We start from the raw sequence: 20,213 nt of genomic DNA, 5'->3' as shown, positions 1-20,213 counted from the left end.
TTTGCCAGCTCTCTCAAAACTCATGGATGCATCCCATCAGGGCCCATGGATTTACGAATGTCCATTTTGTCTAAGTGGCCTCTAACTTGGTCCTCCTTCCCAAGGGAAAGTCCTCCTTTCTCCAGACCTTATCTCCATGGTCTGGGATTTAAGAGGGCTGGATTTTGCAGTGAAGACTGAAGCAAAGAAGGCTTTGCCATGAAACAGTTGATGCTCATTTTCTTTGGCCATATTTTAGATTTCCTGAAAGAAGAAAGACTTACACGGTGACATTGTCAATCAGGTCACACTCCTCCACACCACTCAAAGGGATCTTTTTAAGTTACTGGGCACTTTTTAACTCCAGCTAATGAAGAAAAGTGTCTCAAAATTGCTTAGTTCTTTAAGGTCCTGCAAAAACAGGGCCCAGATTGGAGAGTGATGCTAATCAGTGCCCCAGTCAAATGAAGTCTAAAGCATTTCATCCCTGTCATGCACCAGGAAGTCTGCAAAGTCCTCAAGATCCACAGGAAACCAAGCTTTAATGGATTCTGGTTTATTATTGTTTTGTTACTGAGTGAAGGCAGGCCCAAGAAGGAAACACAACACACCATTTCTGGCTTTTGCAAAATGCTACTGTAACATCATCGTTTAGATTTCTCTTCTAAAATAGAGTTGGTTAATCAGCTAGCTTTTTCCCACATCAATGCCATAACCTTCCCAGCCACCTCTTCCTTATACCTGGTAATTGTGTCCTAAGCTGCAGTGTCACTCGTTAATCCATTTATGATCTGCTGACATTTCCTACAGTTCTAACAGCAATCTGTGGAGACAAGCTGGCCCTGTAAAAGTAAGCCTGTGCCAGCTGGCCATAGCCATCCCGAGTCCAGTGTAATGCGACATTTTCTAACAAAGCCATGAGATACAGTATGTAATTTCAAAAATTCAACATCCATAGAAAGCATAATTAAAATGCTTTTTCAATCCACAAACACATTATCAAAATTTTTCATCTTCTCAAAGCTGTGTTTTGCCAAAATGGGTCAGCAGCTTTAATGAAGTACTTCAGTTTTGGGTACACCTACACCGTGACTAGAAGACGAGATGAGAGCGTGAGTCATGTAAGCTCTTAATACAGCTTCTAATGGGTGAAAGTCATAGGACCACTGCTAGCCCGAGCTGCAGCCTAAAAACACAAACTCTGAGGTCTTCATAAATGCACAGTGGAGTCTGTTGAGCAATGTTTGCTACCTTCTTTGCCCAAGGCAGCATGGGCACACCATCACATGCCACACACAAGTTCACTGTAGTGACACATTTTGCTGTGCCAGCCATGCCTTGTTTAGGAATCCAAGGCTACCACAGTACTATAAAATAACATTTAAAAACAAATAGCAGTGTCTCTCTGTTGCTAGCTGTATTGCAACCAATTCTCTTGTTCCCCACTGATAAGTTATCTGCATTCACACACAAAGCTTCTCAAGGAGGAGCAGTCACAAGTTTTCTCCCACAGAGCCATCAGGGTGATAGGAAAGGGAACAGCATGCAGGCTTAAAGAGCAATCCCATGTTTCAAAGCTGCAGTGGACTTGCTTAAGCCTCATAGGCTTTTAATGAATGCCCCTCGATAGCTTTTTTCAAATCAAAGAATTTGGGGAAAGTAATCTTTAACATTCCAGTCTACATTCTACCAAAATGAAGAGGTCTTAATGTTAGAATCAGCCCTTCAGGCTCCATTACACCAATATAATGGTCCTCTCACCTCAGTTCTTAAACTACAGCTTACGAAGCTAACCAGCTGCTAGCAGAGGACTGCTTCCTAACATTTACATGCAAAGAAAACGGTCACAGAATTCCAGATATACAAATTCCCAATTCCTCAATTCCCAAGCCATTTCAGAAGCTAGAACTTGACACTTCTTGCAGAAGCTGAAATTTTATTTAGCTTGCTATCTTTTCAAAGACAGGGCAAGACATTTGGCACCCAGAATGCCATTAAATGAGCAATTTCCTGCTTTAGTTTTCTCTTCAACAGGATTAAATGGAAGGCTTTCAAGTATCCAAGTGGTATGCATGAAGCTTTACTTAGCACCTTACAGTATACCACCTATTCAGAGAGAGATGCTCATCAACAGCTTGTCACTGTGCTGTAGAAATGCAAGGATTTACTGAATGTGAGAAATGGAAGACAGTTTATGTCATCTGGTTGACAGACTCCATGAAAATTACTCAAAAGGACTGCAAGTATCAGTTCAGGACAAAACATACTTTATTGTACTGTAATGTCAGAAGTACAAGAAAAGTACTGCAGAGAACCATGCTAATGGTGGGGCTTTTAGGGCCTGTGAAGGACAGAAGTACAAGATAATGCACTCAGTGCAAAAACTGATTCATTTGAGGCACAAGCACACTATTGTTTAAGTATTGTTTAATTTAATTAAAGCATAGGTCTGGTATGTGATCTACTCTGTTTTTTTTGCCACGTGACAATTACATAAATAGTTACTTTTAGATGAAACAGGCAGTAGATTCAAGTCAGGGGTGTCCAAATTGCCAGCTGGCAACCAAAAGAAAAAAAAGAAAAATACTCTGCATTGTCACCCTCCACATTTTAGTTTCAGATACGGAGGTGTGGCTAGTGAAGAAAAGTTTTTCAGAAAGGTCAAAGCCCACATCTGTTTGATTGGGTGGAGTTTTTTTTCCTCTCTTGTATGTCTGTGGGTAATTTACTTCATGTTGACCACAATTTATCCAATAAGAAAAAAATAAACTTGTATCTTTGGTAAGGAATCATACCTACCTAGCATTCAAATACATTTCAGCCTTTGATATCTTAATTTATGGCTTAAGACAGAATTAAAGTGTTTGGGCACCCTTAAGTTAAGTTAATGAAGAGAGTTTTGCTAAAAAGGCAAGCAAGATCACTGGTTTAAACAGAGCTGACCTCTACAAAAAGAAAGCAGGAATCCAAGTAACTAGTAGTTACTACTAGGCTGACATGTACTGCTGCCCAGAAAGATAAAAATGTAACATCACAATGAAAAGGTTTAACAAAGTTGAAAGATAAAGGTTTTAACACCAGAAGCAGCATTTGAAAACAAGCTGTTTATGTTATTTTTTTCAGGAGATGCAGATTGCAAAACCCTAGACATGAACAAACATGCTGGCAATCGTCTCCTTTTACACACCCACTTTATTTAACATAGGAAGTTCTGGGTTTAAAGAAAGCTACTTGAAGAATTAAGATTTGCAACTGCCTGTCTTCTTACTGAGATTAGTAGAGAAACAAAAAAAAACCCAACCAACTACTACTGAAACAGTAGTTTCTCAGTACATTACAAACACAGCTTCTGATTTGTAAGCAATGTAAGACTAAACAGACAACTATTATTTTATATTTTTACTATGCTTGTAAGTTACATTAGTTAGTTTTAATAAGCCAAGCAGTTTTGCCCTATTTCAAGAACAGTTTCCAATCAACAGTAGTTTACATGGTGAATGGAACTTCACAAATAATCAAGGAATGGTGACATCTTTGGGTCAAGAATGAGAAGAAATAGTGGGCTCTGTGCTACCAATCAACCTCAACAAGAATATGGCACAAGGGCCAGCCCAAGCTGTACCAACACTGAACCTTTAGCACTCAGCACAAATTCAGATCTTTTCACTTTAGCTAGCAAATCAGGTGAAAAGACTGGGTAAAAAAAAAAACAAAAAACACAAAAAACCAAACCAAACCAAAAACCTAACTAAAACCTTAAGCCAGAAATTGGAATCTACTTTTTAAAAAACATCTGTAGTTTTAAAATAACATTATGCTGGCATCAGTTTGTGAAAACTAAAAAAAACTCATTACATTTCTCTCTATCGAATCACAAATCTTCCAAATACTTTCCTTTTAGCCTGTTGTATCTGTAGATACAATCTCAAATCTAACGTGTAAAAACAAGAGAGGAAAAAGTTACAGCATCTGCACAACATTTTTTCTACAAACAGCTGCTGGAGGGAAAGTAAAATATAAAAGGAATAAAGGAAAGAAGGTTCCATTTGAAATACTCTCACAATCTTTCCCACTTTGTAGTCCATGAATCCAACTCTGATGCTAAGGTGACAGTGTATGTAAGCAGATTTTTTTGTTGTTGATTTTATTATTTTTGAGTTTCAATTGAAGAGAACCTGCAGAGAGACTTGAGTCTCTTCAGGAATTGTCAGATGGAACATGCTCCTCAAATCCTTCACTCTCTCGGACCAAAGCTCTTTCCAGGATAACACGGCCTTCCTTGTAGCGCTGGCTGTCTTCAGTGGCAAATTCATAGATCCAACCCAGTTTGCTGTTGCAGTTCTTGCAGCTCACGTCTCGAACCATGTGGCGGCCCGTGAGCATGACCCGATCCTGAACTTCACTGTATTGCAGATTTACCACCTGATACAAATAGATACACAGGGAATGAGGAAAAGAAAGGATTAGCCTGCCTAGAACACAGCTTGGTAACAATGTGCGTTAACTATCAACATTTTAAAAGTAAAGGGCCCGCGGCACTGTACATGGACTGAAAACAGCAGTTTAAGAAAAAAACAGCCCTTAAAAATCGTTGAGAAGGTAACACTTTGAAGATGTGCTTCATGGGGATGTATCACCCTCATAAGTTTAAGTGAGAGACATGAAATGCTGTCACAAGACAGAGGAGAGTGCAGAGTACTGTATTCAATTTTGGGTGAGACGTTCCTGGTGAATAGCTTGTAAACTAACTGATATTCATCCACTTGCAATATACATAACCCATAGCAACTGATGTGATCACTTGTTCCCAGCAATCAGAACCAAAATATTAGAAGTAGTATTTCTTTAAAAATCCTGGGATGCTTTTGAAATAATAATTAAGGAAAAGCAAGGCTCAGTGGCTAAGAATGTAGGCTTTAAATATGCACCTTTTTCTTGTGTCCTACCTTAGGAGTTTAAAATACACTTTTAACTTGTTTAGGCATCAACACCAGAGAATAAAGACAAGTCAATGTCAGAACTATATCCAAGCTGCTAACGTGTGGAAGGATTTTAAAAAATGGGGCTGCACTGCTTTCTCAGCTTTCCACCTGACTGTGCTTCCTCTCTCCGCTTCAGATGTAAGACTTACGATCACGGAAACATAAAAATCAAAACTTTGTCAATCAAAGTCCACTATTGAACACAAGAAAAATTTGAACCCCAGGATCCTGTGCTTACTGGATGAGAAAGAAATTAGATGCAGTTATTTTATAGCTATGCAGCCTAACACTTGCATATAAATACTACTAACAGGATTCAGCATACCCGAAATCCCAAGGCCAAGAAGTTAAGTGATGCCTCCCTCTATCAACTCTGCAGATGGCCAAATGGCTTTAAAGAAAAAATCCATAACAAAAAGAAACCAACTATTACATGACCAGGAATTTGTGAGAAAGCAAAGGACAAACACTGGTTTTTTTCAATGAGTCTAATGGACAAGCCTATATGAAAGGGTTAATATATAATGCTACGATTCACTCAGAGTTACGAATTTCATATTTAAACCTGTTGAATTAAATAAAATTTGATCAATTTAAAAAAATATTAAACTAAAGCAGAGTATCATTGCCTGCAAAAGAGACTGTGGTTACCTAAAGATGCCAAACTACTGTTAGCTTAAATATGATTTAGAAATGAAACAGAGTATTATCTAGACTTTTTGGTTTTTAAGCGTGGAAGTGCAAATACCTTTCAAACCCTCTAACAGACAAAAGATACTCCCACAGTAAAACTGGGGTTCATATTAAGAGAAGTGTCCAAAGTTAAAACTCCATGCATATTGGCATGTCTCTATATACACAATCCTCTTTGTAGTCTTTCAGTATAGCAGACAGATTTAGATAGCTTGCCATCAATATTAAATGCCTAATTTGACTTCAAAGACAGTTCAACAAATATTAAAAAATTAAAATAGTAGTTACATAGCACTTCAGTCAAGAAGTTTTTTAGTTTTCATGACAGCTTCTTATCCCACAAACTCATTTTTCAAAAGCAAATAGTAGCTCCCCTTCATTTTCTTACCAACCTTGTTAAAAAGAAAGGCTCTTCCTGTAGCCCCTGTAAAACGAGTGGAGATGAGCTCAGAACGATTGGTCAGAATTGTGTCACAGTTTGCACAGGAGAACAGGCGAGTGCCACCAATATGATCCAGAAAAATTCTTCCCATCTTTAGAACTTATGTAAGTTTATACTCAACACCTGAAAGCAAAGGTAAAGATCATATACATGTAAAAAAAGCATTGCAGAAAAAAACCCAAACAAACCAACCAACAAACCCCAAACACCCCATATATATGGGAGAATATTCTGCAAACCAATTCAACTAATGATTGCACAGGTTCTTCCCTTCCCAGATGAACTACTGAACTTACAGACTGCATTAATCCTTTCTCATCAAGTTCTTTTCCAAAGTGACTATCTTACCAGTAAGATGGCACATAGATGCAAACGAATTACACTAAATGAGCAAAACATGAACTGAAAACTTTAAAATCTAGTTGAGACATTTGCAGACCTACTCGACCCTACAGTTCTTAAAAGCTTTCACTTCTTTTGTATTTTCTTTTCCTTTTTAATACAATATCGAAATTCCATTCAAGTATACTTCCAATGACTCACCCGTCTTAAGTCATCACTGGGAAATGAAGCACTGAGAAGTATATTGAGTCACCAAGACAATTACAGTTTAATTTTCCCAAGTCACTCCTCCCTTTTAAAACATTTATTTTGCCACTTCCCCTCAGCTTTGCACTACTTATGACATGCTGCCACATTCCACCACCATCCAGGATGCTTTAGTCTTCCAGTATAGCAGACTGAGCTACTGTATTTGACTCAACACTTACTGGTTTCATATACATAACAACACAGGAAAGGTTTGAGTTCTACTTCACATAATAAACAATCCACCCAGTCTTTACACTAGACAGCTTTATATACAAATGTTTAAAGCTATTTAACCTAAATGCAAAAACCTGTGTCATTTACTCAAGCTATTTCCAGTGCATCATCACTAAAATACCTGAGCAACTCAAATGAGCAGAAAATGAGAGCTCAGAACAGTTATACCAGCAGATCTGCAGTACCTGATAAATAAACCTCTTCACTGCTTGGAAAAATTAAAGTCTCTCATCAACCTTATATGAACTAACATAAATTACTCAAAGTTAACTAGCGAGTAGGCATAGGACATATTAGACAGCTGAAAAGGTGTATCATGAAGGATGAGAATACATTACGAAGGAATTAAATAACATTATTTTCACTTCAACTGCAGAAAAAATTTATTACTAAGTATCTATGGTTAAACAAGTTAAATATACCTCAATTTATGCTTCAGATGTGGAATCAGAGTATTGTCTTTGCTTTTTTCATGTACAGCAATGCAAAGTAAATCTGACACTGAAATACTGAAGCTATGTGGGGTTTACTTTTCAGAGCAGGAGACATTGTGCTGTTCATAGAGAAATTAATCAAATTTTGTGACCATCAAGTTGAATATTCTATGTCAAATACCTTTAAAAAGTGCAAATACTTAAATTAACCCAATTTAAGTTTTAGGGATCAGTTTCTTAAAGCTTACTCTGAAATGCACAAAGCAAATGGACTAAAACATGCATCTACACACACACACTTTAAAATACCATTTTTACATGTAAAAACCATAAGCCACTAGCTCTTTTTTCCCCAATTGTTTCATTTCACCACTTTGTTTTCTTACAATGTGTGGCAATTAGAAGGGTTCTTAGTATCTAACAGAGTGATTTTAGCACAAGTTCCTTACATTTAGATTTTTCCAGTCACTTAGTCTTTGTATCCCATCTGAACGATACATAAAAATTCAAAGCAATAGAATTACTCTTTCCTTTAAAGGTGATATAATACCCCCTTCTCTTATTGAAAGCATAAATAACAGGTCTTGAGTTTGACAAAAATATGTCAAAGACATAGCTGAGTGTAGGCATATGACAGCATGTGACTCCACTCAAAACCAGGAAGCATTTTCCTGCAATTTTTCTAAGCATTATTCCATTTCTAATATGCCCTTATCTTTCCTAGCAAACAAGGGCAAAAGAAAAAGTTAAAATGTTAATAGTGACAGCAGAAGGAAAATCAACAGACAAAAAGTGTGAATAAACAAGTGTTAGTCAAAGACTCCAACTAAAAGAAACCACAAATACAAGCAGTAAAGGCAATTGTGAAAGATAAGGCATAAGGCATTTGGCCTAGCATGTGCCATACTTACTAATTTTGGATAATGTTATTTTTTTGTGTCTATTGAATTGTAGATTAAAAACAATAACCAATCATAAGCTTTTGCAAATGTGGATTCAACATCCAAAAGGGTATTTCTTTCAGGGTAAACACAATTCTCACCCTGTCAGTATTTTTAGAAGTACACATAAAACACATCATAATACACCCCTCTCCTACCAAAAGCAACACAATAAGCTTGTTAAATGACAAGAACAGATCCATTATACAGCCTAACTGTACAAAGCATGCCATTTTGAAAAATATGCATCTAAACACTTGAAATGCAAATACATCACCTATACGGAAACATAAATAATGTTACTGCACCCAGAAAAGCAGTAACCCGAAGTCACTAAAACCAAAATGTAACTACTTCAGAAGAGAGCACAAAAGTAATTCCTACAAGTAAGTCAGAAGTCAAAGTGACATACAAATGTATTATTTCTGGATATGGCATTATGCATGGAATGAATTGTCTAGTCCTGAAGATATTTGACATAAAAATAAATGCATAAATAAATGTGTGAAGTCTAAGGCTGAAAAACCTGTCCAATAAGACAAGGCCCAAAATCTCCAATTATTTCTATCACCCCAAAAAGCTGAAAGTAACCTCATCAAGTATCCAAATGAGAAAGAAACTTTCAGTAAGACTTGGTTTCCAACAGGAAGACAAAGTGAGATTGATGGTGGGACAAGGCTGTGAGAATTCAGTCTAAAGTTACAGCCAAATCTAATAAAACAACTGGTACTCAAAAAATTTTCTTCAGAATACAGTGCATAAGAAAACATGCATTCTTAAATAAATAAGTAAATGCACATTTAAAAACCTAAAAATTAAATTCTAAAATTTGCATTGTAACAGTCAAAACAATGAGACTTCAAGTGTATTTTTTTGAGAAACTGATAAAATAATGTAACCCTACTACAAAGTCTAACATTCAAAATAACCTCTACACTTAACTGCCCCCCTGGCAGATTTCAGTCAAAACTGGTAGCAGCCTACAACTATCACTGGCTCTTGGTTTTGATTGCTACAGGATTTTAATGAATCTGTAAGGGTCCAGCTGAAGCGCTACAAAACCTGTCACCTTTCATTAGTCTTCCTATATTGCTCACAGTAGTAAAAAGTAGTAAAAAAGTTACAAAATGATTGCTAATAAGGCAGCTTGCAAATGCCATATTGCTCATGAATTTTCTAAATAAGGATCTTTTGCTTTTTCTTCTCATTTAAGGTAGAGAAGCTAAGTTTCAGCTTGGGATCATTTCACACTGCTCTCTCCTCCTCTCTTTTTTTCCCCCCTAAGCTAAAAGCGTAGTATTGGACAGGTACTTGCTGTGCATACAGACTGTTCTCTCTCTGTGTAAGAATCCTGAATCCTGTAAGGTATTCTCATTGTACACTGGGAAAACCAGAAGTACAACAGAACATTGAAAAGCAATTTTCATTGCTGTCAGACTCATATCCCTTAGATATGTAAGTGGTGTGTACAAAGTAACCCAACATAACATTTTTTTTTTTCCTTATAGTTTTCTCTTCCCATATAAAAAGTGTGGGTGTCTTATTTACGTTCACACATACACAAATGATCTGAAAAAAGCCACTTATAGGCAGATTTCATAGGCAGTAGGAGGGCTCTCGTAAATAAAGAGAAGCCAAAGAATTGTGAAACATGCATGTGTTTCTAAAGCTTAAGATCCTCCAGTTAGGGGGAGGAAAATGCAAGAAGTGCACTTAACCGTTTGTCCACTCTCTACACTTAAAAGGAGTGAAAAAAACTTCAGCTGGTTCAGAGAGCCAAAGAAGTTCCGTACTGCTACTCATAACCCTAGAAAGTGACACTACCATATCCCACCGATTCCATCATGCTAGCAGAATTTTCATAATCAGCGGACAGGAATGTCAGGAAAGAACAGAGATTTTTTTTTTGGTCCATGATTTAATCTCTGAAGTCAGCTACGCATTTTTTGTTTGATATGTGTCAGTGATGAAGTGTTAGTGATCCTGCCCTCATACAATTACCAAACATAAGTTGTAATATTAAATTAATGGCTTCAATGGAAAAAAGGCAGATCTATTTACCATCACTGATGTGATACAAAGTATCTACCATTTGTCAAATCTACACAGATCAAAGAGACAGGAACTTCTATGAACTGAGAGATGATGCCACTGCATCATTAGTTGGCTTCCTGACCACCACTATACTATCAACCTGCATTCCTGAAAAGACCTTTAGCAAAACAAACAATGACAGGTCTTACTAGTAGCTAGTAAGTCTTGCTGACAGTGCATTCTTTTTGCATTACATACCTTGATACAACTTCTTAGTCATATTGTGAAGTATTTCCTGCTTGCATGCTTCCTCCAATAGACAGATAGGAAACACAAGCACTGTAGCCACACATATTTTTGGAGAACTGTGCTCTCAAACTTTCACCTGTCTTTCAGTGTTGACCTTGTCAACACTGAGCAACAGCTGTCAAAGAGCTGACAGTCTACAGCTTAAACTTGATCACTATCTGCAGAGCTGAAACCACCTGAAGCACTGGTTGGTATTTGTACTACCTAATCTGCCTACCTTCACAAGCAATAAAGAACAAAAAAGTAGCACAAAGAATTATTTATTAACATTTTTAAAACTAACAGTCAGTGTTTTCTTGTCCCAGAATGCATCTTTTGAAGACACAGGACCATGAACATTTGGGAGGGGCAGCAGACACTTTCTATATACACACTGGACTGCAGGTATTTCAGGAAACTCAGTGTTGCTTCAGCACCATCAGCTGCATTTCCAATCTACAACAGAAAACAGCTGGTAGTTAAATGATAAAAAACTACAACACCCTGTCTTTTGTCATTTCACCAACTAAAAACATTTTCCCTTATATGGTGAGCCAACAGGCACTCTCTCTCCCCCTTGAAAAAAGGCCATGCATTCCCCTAGGCACAGTAAAACATTCTCTAGATGTACTTACTCTGGAACCAGGCTTAAACTTAATCTTCAGATCTCAGGAACTGGGCTTAAGCTTCCTCTTCTCATCTCAGAGACAGACAAAAGAGGAAAAAGAATATTAGCACAAATACACAAGACCAAACATTAAAGAATCACTGGGTAAACAAAAAAAAAATTAAACTCATTCCTTACCTTCTCAGGTTTCTGCTGCTCACAAGTGGGTGTGCTTCTGAAAATACACGTGGTCAGTCTCAGGAGGTCTGAGATTCCACCAACTGCAACTGACTTCTGTAACTGTTGAAGTAAGCAGGGCTCAGCCTCTGGCCTCTGCCTACATGCAAAATTCATTACTAGAGAGCACCACACGTAGACTAATATGAAGAAATAAAGTGAACTGGAACATGCTAGCAACTGGAGTATGCTATGCTCATTAGAACCATCCAGCTACTTTAGAAAACTGTACAAAGAAGCTAATCTAGTCAAATGACAGGAGAGGATTTGGCAAAGCAACGAAAACTGTGCCCAGATGCAATGAATGGCACCCGCCTAGAACAAACTGCCTTGCAGGATGAAACTGCATTTGTGCAAGTATGCAAGTATTCTGTCATGAAGACAGGCTGAAGGAATTGGAGTTGTTCAGCCTGAAGAGAAGATTCTGGGGGGACCTTATAGCAACCTTCCAATACCTGAAAGGGGCCTATAAAGGCTGGGGAAGACCTGTTCACAAGGGCATGTAACAATAGGACAAGGGGTAATGGCTTTAAGCTAGAAAAGGGTAGATTTAGGTTGGACATCAGGAAAAAGTTCTTCAATATGATGGTGGTGGATCACTGGAACAGGTTGCCTAAAGAGGTGGTGGAGGCCCCATCCCTGGAGACATTCAAGGTCTCTTAATGGGGCTCTAAGCAATCTGGCCTAGTTGGACATGTCTCGGCTTACTGTAGAGGAGTTGGACTAGATTACCTTTATATGTCCCTTTGAACCGAAGACATTCTATGATTCTATTATTCTAAGTAACAGCAGTATCATTTTGTATTGCAAGTTATACGAGTATAAATTTATTTTGTAAACTGGCTTTGTTTCCAGGTAAGGTGAAAGCATTGAATTGGAATACTAGCAAGTGAATAGGTTAATATAACATTATATTGGTGTATGCAAACACTAATACAAGGTAGTTTGTTTCAAGTTACAGAGAGTAGAACCATATAGATAGGTGCTTGTTTCTAATACAGCCTGAATATCCTAATATCTCCCACATGGTAACTTGCACCCTCACAACACTCTTGCTAGGTAACATACAAAAGTATTAGTTTACAAACAGTATTAAACTCAGATAAATTTTCTTTGCCACTACTCCACAAAAAGTACAAAACCAGCAACTATTCCTCTTTCCTTGTTTCTTTTTTTCCTTCCTTTTACTCCTTCCCTTCCTCTCTCCCCTTTTCCTTCACTGAGAGGAAAAGGATCACCCTTTCCTCTCTTAATTCCTCAACTTTTTAAAGAAAGCTGTATTTACTGCTTTTTAATAAATTTATTCTTAATTAAGCAGATAGGACAACTTTTGCCTATTAATCCATTTTGCAACTTTCAGAAAGCTAAACTAATTAAGATTTTCTGTTTTCATTACTTTTAATGCTGAAGTGATACAGATCTTCACCCGAAGACACCATTGGTTTCCTGAGTTACAGGGGAAAAGAAATAAACTAAGGAAATGGTGAAAAGACAGCAACCATCCAAACTTCCATGCAAACTACATCCACTGGCAGAAAGGTTGCCAATATGCTCAGTGCATCACACCAGGAAATTCTTGTATCAACTAAGAAAATTACACGTAGGTATAGGCTCCAAAATTGAAGACAAGCCTTGCTACTGAACATCCATGGTGTACAGGCATCTCCTCTACACATTTAACAAGGTATTTTTAAGTTAAATCTTGCTTAAGGGAATTAAGTGTTTCAGCGAGAGCTGAGCAATGCAAGATTTCAACATAGGTCAAATAATAGTGAACAAACATGAATCAATGACCTAACACGGACAACACTACTTGAAGCTTACGATGATTATATATATATATATTTGTGTGCATACGTACAACTCTCAGTCAGTTTGTTAGATGACAAGTAAAAAATCTCATCTGTTCTTGTCATCTTCTCTATGGGGCTCTGAGGTGCAACTTCTCTTGTCCTCAGACACTTGGCAGGCACATCTGAAACTCACTCATCATTATTGCTAAAATCGATATATAAACTACAAAATCTGCATTCTTTAAGGTAAATCCTTCCACAACTACAGAAGTGAAAGAAGCAAATGACAGAAGCCTCCAAATAGTATTTCTAAAGACAAAGCTTAGAAAAAGAGAGTAACACTTAAAAATGGACCATTTAATTTGTCACAAACTTAACTTGAATTCAGTTATCTGGCACAAGTCTATACATAACAGGATTATGCATAGCTGTTGTGTAGTGTTATAGCTATACAGCTGAACTAGCCACATGAGGGAATCTTTAGAGCCATGGAGCAAGTTCCCTCACTTTCTGTCATCAGTCACAAACACCAGTTATATTAACAGTTAATGTATTGCCATTTGTTATTTACTTTAAAGGTGTTTTGTGACACCTACCACTTTGAGAGAAGCCATGCCCTGTGTTTCTCTTGTGTGCTTGCTTTGTGATTCCTCCAATCTAACCCTAACACCGTGTTTGTTGTTTAAAGAGAAAGAATTTATTACATTCTGTAACTATATGGCCCCTCCTTGGAACTGTCCAAGGCCAGGCAGGATGGGGCTTGTGGGAACCTGGTCTAGTGGGAGGTGTCCCTGCCCATGGAACGGAGTCTGGAACTAGATGATCTTTAAGGTCCCTTCCAACCCAAACCACTCTATGAAGTGGACACACTGGATTAATCTAATCAGTATCTGCTTGCACAGTACTGCTGAGGTCTGTACACAGAGTAACAAACGAACAGACAGACGACATCTTTGTATTCCTTTTTGCTTTGACTAGAACCCTTTCCAGAGCGAAAAAGTGCTTGCCAAATATTTCAGTTCTCTGGGAATGCATACTTCCACGGGGAAAATTCAACCTAAGAGCTGACAGGTATAGCTGGCTCGCTGAGCCCCGAGCATCTCCATAAACAACCAACCACTCACTTCTGACATGCGGCTTCCCGTGAGAGTCACTTATCAGGCGGGGACACGAGGTTTACTCAAAGCTGCTTCGGCGATGAGTAAGTCTTCAAGGAGAGGTGAACAAGCAGCACCTTCTAATTGGCAATGGAGACGAGAGTTGCGTCAAGCGCCACCACTGCTGTCTTAACCGGGCAGACCCGCGCTAACGACTGGGCTGGCAGGGGTGGTCAGGGGAACGGGGCAGGCTGACCCACGCTGAGTGACCGGCAACGCCGGCCTCCGCCGCAGGGCGGTTAACCCCCATCTAACCCTTCAGGGCAGCGCCAGCCTGCGCAGCGCCCCGGGCCGCCACTGGCAGAGGCGACACGAAGCCGCGAGCCCGGACCGCTGCTACAGGCCGAGCCCCGCCATCAGACCCAGGGAAAGCGGGAGGGCGAAGAGGGGAGCGACCCCACGCGCCCCGGCCCGCGCCTGCGCGCTAGGGCAGCACACACCGCGGCCGTTGCCCTCCGGCTCCGCAAACAGCCCCGCGCAGGGGCGGGTCCCTGCTGAGCAACCGTCACGGGGGCGAGCGCAGCCAACCGCCGCCGGCCGGGCCCTGGCAGCGCCTGCACCTTGACAACAAATAGGAGGAAACAGCTGACGAGGCCCTGCTGCCACCGCCCTGAGGGGCGCTCTGGCCGCCCTCCACTCCCCCGGACGGCTCTGCTGCTCCCGCTCCCTCCCCCTCAACCCCGGCCGTGTGAGAAAGGGGGAAACGGGGACGCAGCGGAGGAGCCCGGGTACGGCTCCTTGCTCTCCCCTCCGCCCGGGGCTTCGCACAGGAGCCGGTCTAAAAGTTGCCCCCGCCAGGGAGGGGAGCTGACGGTGCGGGGCCGGGAAGGAAGTTGTGGTCACCGCGGAGATCGGGGGTGCTCGGTGGCGGCCTGGGCGGAAGGCCGCGCAAGGAAGGCCAGGCGGCGTTAGGACACGCTGGCGGAGGAGGGGATGGGGTGGGGGTAGGTCGGTGCTCTGTCGCGGCGCCGGACCGCAAAGGGGCTGACAGAGACAGCGGCTGCCCCTCTTCGCGCCACCGAGCGGACGCGGCTTGCCCAGGGCCCCGCTGCGGCCCGAGAAACACAGTGCCGCGGCCTGGAGCGGCGGCCGCCGCCTCCCTCCCTCGCCGCCGGCGGCCCGCCTAGGCCTCTCTAGGCAGTGCAGGGAACGGCGCGGCCCCCCGCCCGGTTACCTGGCGCAGAGAGAGCAGCGGCGGCGGCAGCTTCGTACGCGGTGTCTTCCGCCCGCCCTCCGCAGCCCCGGCGCTCGGGCTCAGCCGCACGACGCCGCCCCCGCCGCACGCCAATCACGGCTGCCCAGGCTCCGCCCCCCGCTGCCCAGCGGCCCCACCCTGTGGCGCCTGACGGAGGCGCGCGGCGGCGGCGGTGGGAGGTCAGGGCGGCGGTTGGCGCCGCGGCCCCGGCCGGGGCAGGGGGAGTGCGGCCTGTCCTTCCCCCTCCGCAAGGTGCCCTCTCGCAGGCGGCAGCCAGCCGCCGCCCCCAGCTAGGTGCGCTCCGCTCCTGCTTCTCAGGCCCCCTCCCCTGGGCCGCCCGTCAGGAGGGCCTGATCAGAGGAACCTACCTCTTGCTGTGGGACCTGAAAGCCAGAGCCATGGCGGTAATCCTGACCAGCCCTCCCTGCACCCCGGAAGGACATTGCCATGGGCCAGGCTAGCGGGGAATCCTGTCTCCAGACTTGCTCACCTCCGCAGGTCCCCGAATGGCCAGGCATTTGGTCTGCACTGACATTGATCTTCACCAGGCCACAGGCCCTGTTAGGGTTTGAGGCGGGGAAAGACACTGAGGTGACAGCCAGATACCCCCTTAAGTGCAGCTGTTACTGGTAACTGCTTGCAGTATGTCAGGCCACTCAAACTGAAGTCTTTGTGGGACACGTTTGCATGCACCCATGAGGGAGATGAAAGATCAGGGAAGAAAGAGACAGAAGTCTTCAGGGCTCTTCTTGAGCATTGGTTGCAAGTGCTACCAGTGAATCCCTGACAGTGTAATGACTCACTGCTGACACACAGATTGCACCCTTGGCAAATAAGTAGTGGTCTTGACCAAAATACAAGGAAAAAAAATCCTTTTGAGTTGTTGGTTATGAAAAAGACATGGAAAAGGGTGTGATTTTACTTCCCTACGTGGCAAGCCATGCCAGTTTAAGTATTTCTGTTCTTACATTATCACAAGCATGCCAGAGAAAGTGTATTTTTCATGTATGGTGATTCCTGAGTCTTCCCATGTGGTATCACCAGAGAAGCTGCAGTAATGACAGGAAGGGCTGACTTGACAGGACTCTTCTGTCATTTCACACCAAAGGCAAAGGGACCTCTCTGTGAATGTACAGTAGGCAGCACATAATTATATAGCCAGCTGTTCTTCAGCTTTTGTATTCTTGCATGGACTCTTACTGTTAGAAATAGCTAGGTAGGGGGTTAGACTACCACTTCCATGAGGGTAGACAGTCAGTGATGGGTCAACATTGATACATTAAGAACTGCTCAGGACATCTCTGCCATATGTTCAGCTCTGGACTCTCAACATCTGAACATTGATATTTCTCACTGACCTGTCATTAACCTATCTTTAGATGATGCAAAGGATATGAAAAAGTGTCAGAGCACTTTGTCTGACAGCATCACCTAAATGGCATGAAGACAACAGAAGTACTAAGAGTATTAGAAGATAACCACAAAGACCATGTCTGGGTCTTTTAGGTCTTTTACCACCAGGAAATTGAGGAAATAAGTGGTCTGACATGCCCTGTTTGTTGACAGATTGACCTGATCTGCTGTTTTGCCTGGTTGAATAAGTGTGAGCTTTGTCCCTGGTGGATCTGCTCAGTCTTGACACACAGGCTATGTGAAGGTCCATGTCTTAATAATCTTTGTAAATCTCCTATAGAGATCAACAAAGACAAAACAAGAGGAAAAAAGAGAGGCAAAGCAGCAGCACTTTTGTCAGCATCAGTGATTGGGTTTTATCAAAGGACTTGTGAGCTCTCTGGTTAGCTCTGCTGCTAAGGCATTCATCCATCCCTGAGAAAGTCAATTCTTTTTGCCTCATTTTCACTCTGTAAAATAGGGAGAGCAATGTTCACTGCCTTATTGGGCAGTTATGTTTGATTAAGCACTGTTTTCCAACCTGGGCATATGGAGGGGATGGATGTCTGAGCATTGCAATCGTCATAATAATATTACTGTGAAAATAAAGCCTAAATCTATAAATAGTATTAATTTCTTAGCAATAGGAAGGTTACCTGTACCAATCAGAAAAAACCCAAATTGACCATGAGGCAAGCAGAGGATGGATTAGCCTGTGCTTGACAGATGGTGACAGTGACTGATGTTATTTCCCTTGCAGAGGGAGCTTAGAGGAAGGGGGACAGGGAAGGGTGATGTAGGGCACATTTATTAGAATGAAGCAGTAGGCAGTAGCAGCTCCACTGAAAAGAACAACAAAATATACCAAAAGCAATTTACAATTAGTTTGTAGGGGACATATCAGCTACAGCATTAAAAATAGGAATGGCAATATTGTACCACATGGCACTTTTAATTTTCAAAGCAGCCTGAAAATATTGTGTAATCCTCCTCTAACAAAGGAAAATGTAGTGCAGTCAGCAGTTTGTTACTTTACTTCTCATGCCAGGATTTGAGAAGACCCTGGGCCTTTTCTGCAGCTGATTCCCCATGAGGAAGCAGGAGAGGACTGTGAGGAATCCTTCGAACTGAGGAGGAAGGAACACGAGGAAACAACAGACTGAACTGACTCTAAACCCCATCCCCTCTCCCCCTGTGCTGCTGGGGGAAAGGAGGTGGAGAAATCGGGAACAAAGTGATTTGGGCCTGGGAAGAAGGGAGGGGTGGGGAAACGTATGGAAGCACTGTTCTTTGTGTTGTCTCTGTTCTGTGTGCATTTGAATAGTGTGGGTTTTTTTCCCAAGTTGAGTCTGGTTTGCCCGGGACAATAATTGGTAAGTGAACTCTCCTTGTTCTTTGTTTGGACTTGAGCTTTGAGCTTCTAGTTGGCCTTTGTCCTTTCCATCCCAATGTGTATGTGAGTGGGGGGGCAGGGGGAGCGGGGTGATGGAGTGAGCTGCCATGTGGCTGGTTCTTTGTTGTCAGGTTAGGCCCAAACCACAAGATCTGTAAATGACACTTGTGTCCATGTCACCTTTCAGGTAAGCCAGAAGAAATAGGTTTCGTCTTGTGAGGGAAAATGAAGGGTAATTAACTTTGTGCATGTCAGTAGGCTTATTTTATGAGAACGAAGCTGCAAGCTGTATCATCTCCACTGAAAAACACAAGCTATCAGTAGCCACTATAAAATAACAAGCTTCTTACAGGAGCCATCCATGGGGCCCCTCCCCTGCTACTGAAACCATGCCAGAACCAAACCAGCACAGATATTTTTTTCAGATGGCTGTGTTTTGTCAAGGGAAATTATTTATACAGTTAATCTCAATATCAGATGAAGATCAGAGATGAGAAGGTCCCTCCATGCCCTCTCCATAAGGGCAGAACTGGTCTCATTACCCTGTCACCATACCCAGTAGCTGTTGGCCAGAATTAAAAGGTGTTTAAGCGTACAACTCCAAAGCACCCAGGGCCATATGGAAGAAAGAACTTAATGTCCAAAGAAAGCCTCAGAATTGATTTGCCATTATTAAGATGTCAGGAGCAGAGACAGTAAGCAGGCCTGATGCCAGGGAATATGTAACACTCTCCTACAGAAATAAAGTTAGGGTTAGGGTTAGGGTTAGGGCTAGGGTTAGGGTTAGGGTTAGGGTTAGGGTTCAAGAGAGCCAGCAGAGGGACAAAAATCATGCTGAAGCCACTCACAATTCCAGTGAGTAGGACTCACTGCCATTCCCTAGCAAAGAAAGCAAAGTTGCTAGTTAGGATGTGTGTTGATACAAACATACCAAAGATGGGGCAGGGAACTTGCGGGGATTTTGCATTGATAAATCTTCTTTTTTTCAATCTTACTCAATAGGGGACAGTTACTGAAATAAGGAGAGCTTTCAGGTCGTGGTCTCCAGCAAACGGTCTTGCTGATTGTTATTTTTCTGTATACAGGCTTCTATAACCACTTAATCTTGCCAAGGGACAGGGTCACTTCCCTCCTTCCATGGAAACATGACCCTGCTCAGGAGATCATGAAGGGCTTAAAGGATAGGCTACCTGTATGACAGATGCATGCTTGTGCTTTCCTTTGCTGCTGATTTGCAGAAAAACTCCAGTAAAGAAACTCTAGAGCCTGGAGTAGCTACAAAGCATGTATTCTTTATTGCAGCACTGGGTACGTGAGGGATAGCTCCTCCAAACAGGCACACCTCAGACAAAAGATTTCCTGTATTTATACAACAAAGACATACATATTCATTTATGTCTGACAACTGGGCAGGATTATGCTAGACATTTCCCAGAACTCACTATAATGCTGGTCTTCCCCTTTCTGCGTGTGCACTGTCTCCTGGTGGTTGTGGGCAGGTGTCTTCTTGATGAAGGCTCGAAGACTTCCTGACAGTGTACTTTTGACCTAAGGCAATTCAGCTGAGGTGGCAACCATAAATCTTCAGCTGCAGCTGAATTTCTGCATAGCCAAGGGGAGCTTTAAACAATAGATATAAATACCATTATTTACTACTTCCCTTATCTAAGGCATGCAGTACATCAATACATCTTCTACTGTCTATAGCTTGCAACACATCTTAAGACTAACCCTTTTTTATTTCCTCCAAACTTCTTCAAAATGCTGATGTAGCAGCCCCAAGACTGCAGTAAGCCTGTTCCTCCAAGCTTACCACTAGCC

At 41.8% G+C, this 20,213-nt stretch overlaps 1 protein-coding gene across 7 annotated transcripts; it reads right to left on the bottom strand.

The window, feature by feature from the left end:
- Nucleotides 1-2,225: 2,225 nt before the first annotated feature.
- Nucleotides 2,226-15,684, bottom strand: YPEL5 (yippee like 5). Of its 7 annotated transcripts, none has more exons than XM_051614087.1 (7): nt 15,587-15,684; nt 14,380-14,492; nt 11,424-11,562; nt 11,254-11,318; nt 10,923-11,074; nt 6,047-6,219; nt 2,226-4,401 (listed from the first exon to the last, which is right to left on the bottom strand). In XM_051614087.1, the coding sequence occupies exons 6-7, from the start codon at nt 6,185-6,187 to the stop codon at nt 4,177-4,179; spliced, it is 366 nt and encodes a 121-aa protein (XP_051470047.1). In that variant the 5' UTR covers nt 6,188-6,219; nt 10,923-11,074; nt 11,254-11,318; nt 11,424-11,562; nt 14,380-14,492; nt 15,587-15,684; the 3' UTR covers nt 2,226-4,176. The 7 variants fall into 7 exon arrangements, with proteins under 7 accessions (XP_051470047.1, XP_051470048.1, XP_051470051.1 ...); XM_051614088.1 differs by having other exon boundaries at nt 11,424-11,525; XM_051614091.1 differs by lacking the exon at nt 10,923-11,074.
- Between the last annotated feature and the right edge of the window lie 4,529 nt (nt 15,685-20,213).

Source organism: Apus apus, chromosome 3 (assembly GCF_020740795.1).
Source record: "Apus apus isolate bApuApu2 chromosome 3, bApuApu2.pri.cur, whole genome shotgun sequence".
NCBI classification, from domain to species: domain Eukaryota; kingdom Metazoa; phylum Chordata; class Aves; order Apodiformes; family Apodidae; genus Apus; species Apus apus.
This window is presented reverse-complemented; position numbering and strand designations above follow the sequence as displayed.